At 43.7% G+C, this 1971-nt stretch overlaps 1 protein-coding gene across 1 annotated transcript; it reads left to right on the forward strand.

The window, feature by feature from the left end:
* Positions 1 to 284: 284 nt before the first annotated feature.
* On the forward strand, positions 285 to 1628 carry LOC111371688. Its single transcript, XM_022993817.1, has one exon. The coding sequence runs from the start codon at positions 319 to 321 to the stop codon at positions 1378 to 1380; it is 1062 nt and encodes a 353-aa protein (XP_022849585.1). The 5' UTR covers positions 285 to 318; the 3' UTR covers positions 1381 to 1628.
* The last annotated feature ends 343 nt before the right edge of the window (positions 1629 to 1971 follow it).

Below are 1971 nucleotides of genomic sequence, written 5' to 3' on the forward strand. Positions count from 1 at the left end.
CAAATTAGGAATTAAATGCTCCAAAAAGGTGTCACTAAGAGCAATTTAGACATTTCACACAAAAAATAACATTTTTGAGTATCTTTAGTTAGTGATATTTATGAAAATTTTCCTAAAATGATAACATGCGCAATTACTCATTAACAAATTGTCAATCTAATGTATGCTTAAAATTTAAGTTGCAGAGTATGTCTATATAATTTACTTTCAAAAAAATCACTTTTAAGCTTAGCCAAACATGGTCTTAATTTTTTATAGAAACCCTCCACCCAATAAAATTATCCATCGTTTTCTCAGACACAAAATTCAGATACAAAAATGGAACATCACACCACCACCACCCGAGCCGAAGCCGAACGCCTCCTTGGAATCGCTGAAAAGCTGCTCCGGAGCAAAGACCTCAGCGGCTCCAAAGACTTCGCTATTTTAGCCCAGGAAACCGAACCTCTTTTGGAAGGGCCTGAACAGATCTTAGCCGTAGCCGATGTCCTCTTAGCCGCCGACAAACGGGTCAACAACCACCATGATTGGTACGCCATTCTCCAACTACCTCACCGCACCAACGACGCTGAGCTGATCAAGAAGCAGTACCGGCGCCTCGCCCTCCTCCTCCACCCAGACAAGAACCGTTTCGCCTTCTCCGAGTCGGCTTTCGGGCTCGTGGCTGATGCGTGGGCCGTTCTCTCTGATCCCGGCAAGAAACCCATGTTCGACAATGAGTTCTCCCTTTTCACGAAGGTCGATCTGGTGGCTATGAAGAAACAGCCCACACAACAGCCACAGGGGCAGCAATTTCATCAGCAAAAGAAGCCGGATCAAGGGAATTTTCACCAGAAATTGTCCGTCCGACGGAGTGCAAGGGGAGACGGTGGAAGTAGTGGTGGAACCCGATCGAACAATAGAAAAGGCGTCAATAGTAGCAATGCTGATAATGGTGGTGGTTTGGGAAGCGATGGGTCGGGTACTTATTGGACGGCATGTCCTTACTGTTATAACTTGTACGAGTATCCTAGATTGTATGATGGGTGTTGTTTCAGGTGCCAAAATTGTAAGAGGGCATTTACTGGAGCTGAAATATTGTCAATGCCGCCTATGGTGCCTGGAAAAGAGGCTTATTATTGCTGTTGGGGGTTCTTTCCAATGGGATTTGTGGCGGGGAATTCTGAGGGTAGGAAGAGTGGAAGTGGCAATGGGTATCCCAATTGGATGCCACCCATGTTTGGGTCGCAGGTGGATGGTGCTGTGGCAACACCCGTGCCCACAACGGGTGGCAGTGTTCCGCGAAACACGAATGTGACCCCGCCGCCGCCAACACCAACGCCCGTGCCCCTGGCTTCAACGGGAGCTAAAAAGAGGGGTAGACCAAGAAAGAATGTGTAGGTAATAGAAATTGGAAGTTGAGCTATAATTTGGAAAGGAGGTGAAGGCCTGCGTCTTATTTTTCTATCCTTAAAAATGGCTTCTGCTCATATAAGGTTAACTATTTTGGGGATTTTGAAAGGGTTGTAGTAGTAATAATTCTTAGTGCTATTTTTAATCTGTAGAATTCTAATGTTGTTTATGTAGATGGATTTCTGTGATATATATGAACTTGAACTGGGCAGTCCAGCTCATTTTCCTTAGCTAAATTCGAACGTCCTGCAGATATGGAAGAGTTGAATAACCATTTGGCTCGCAATATTTCTCATGTTTTTTGTTTTATTCCAGGCGTTTATAGTATCTTCTGCTGCTGCTTATTGCTAATTTTCACGGTACAGTTAAAGAGCTTTAAGAGCATCTTTGTTTACTGGCAGTATAGTTTTTGATAGTGCTCTCGTGCATGTGGTGTCTGTCCATGGAGCTTATTTTTCCCAATAAGGGATTCCTTTGGGGTGAGATATGTTGACTTCAGACAAGATGAGAGTTGTAGTAGATAACGGTTTGATTTGAATTTAAGTTCGAAACAATTTTAGTTCTACCATGTCTCATTCA

Source organism: Olea europaea, chromosome 22, assembly GCF_002742605.1.
Source record: "Olea europaea var. sylvestris chromosome 22, O_europaea_v1, whole genome shotgun sequence".
Classification (NCBI taxonomy): domain Eukaryota; kingdom Viridiplantae; phylum Streptophyta; class Magnoliopsida; order Lamiales; family Oleaceae; genus Olea; species Olea europaea.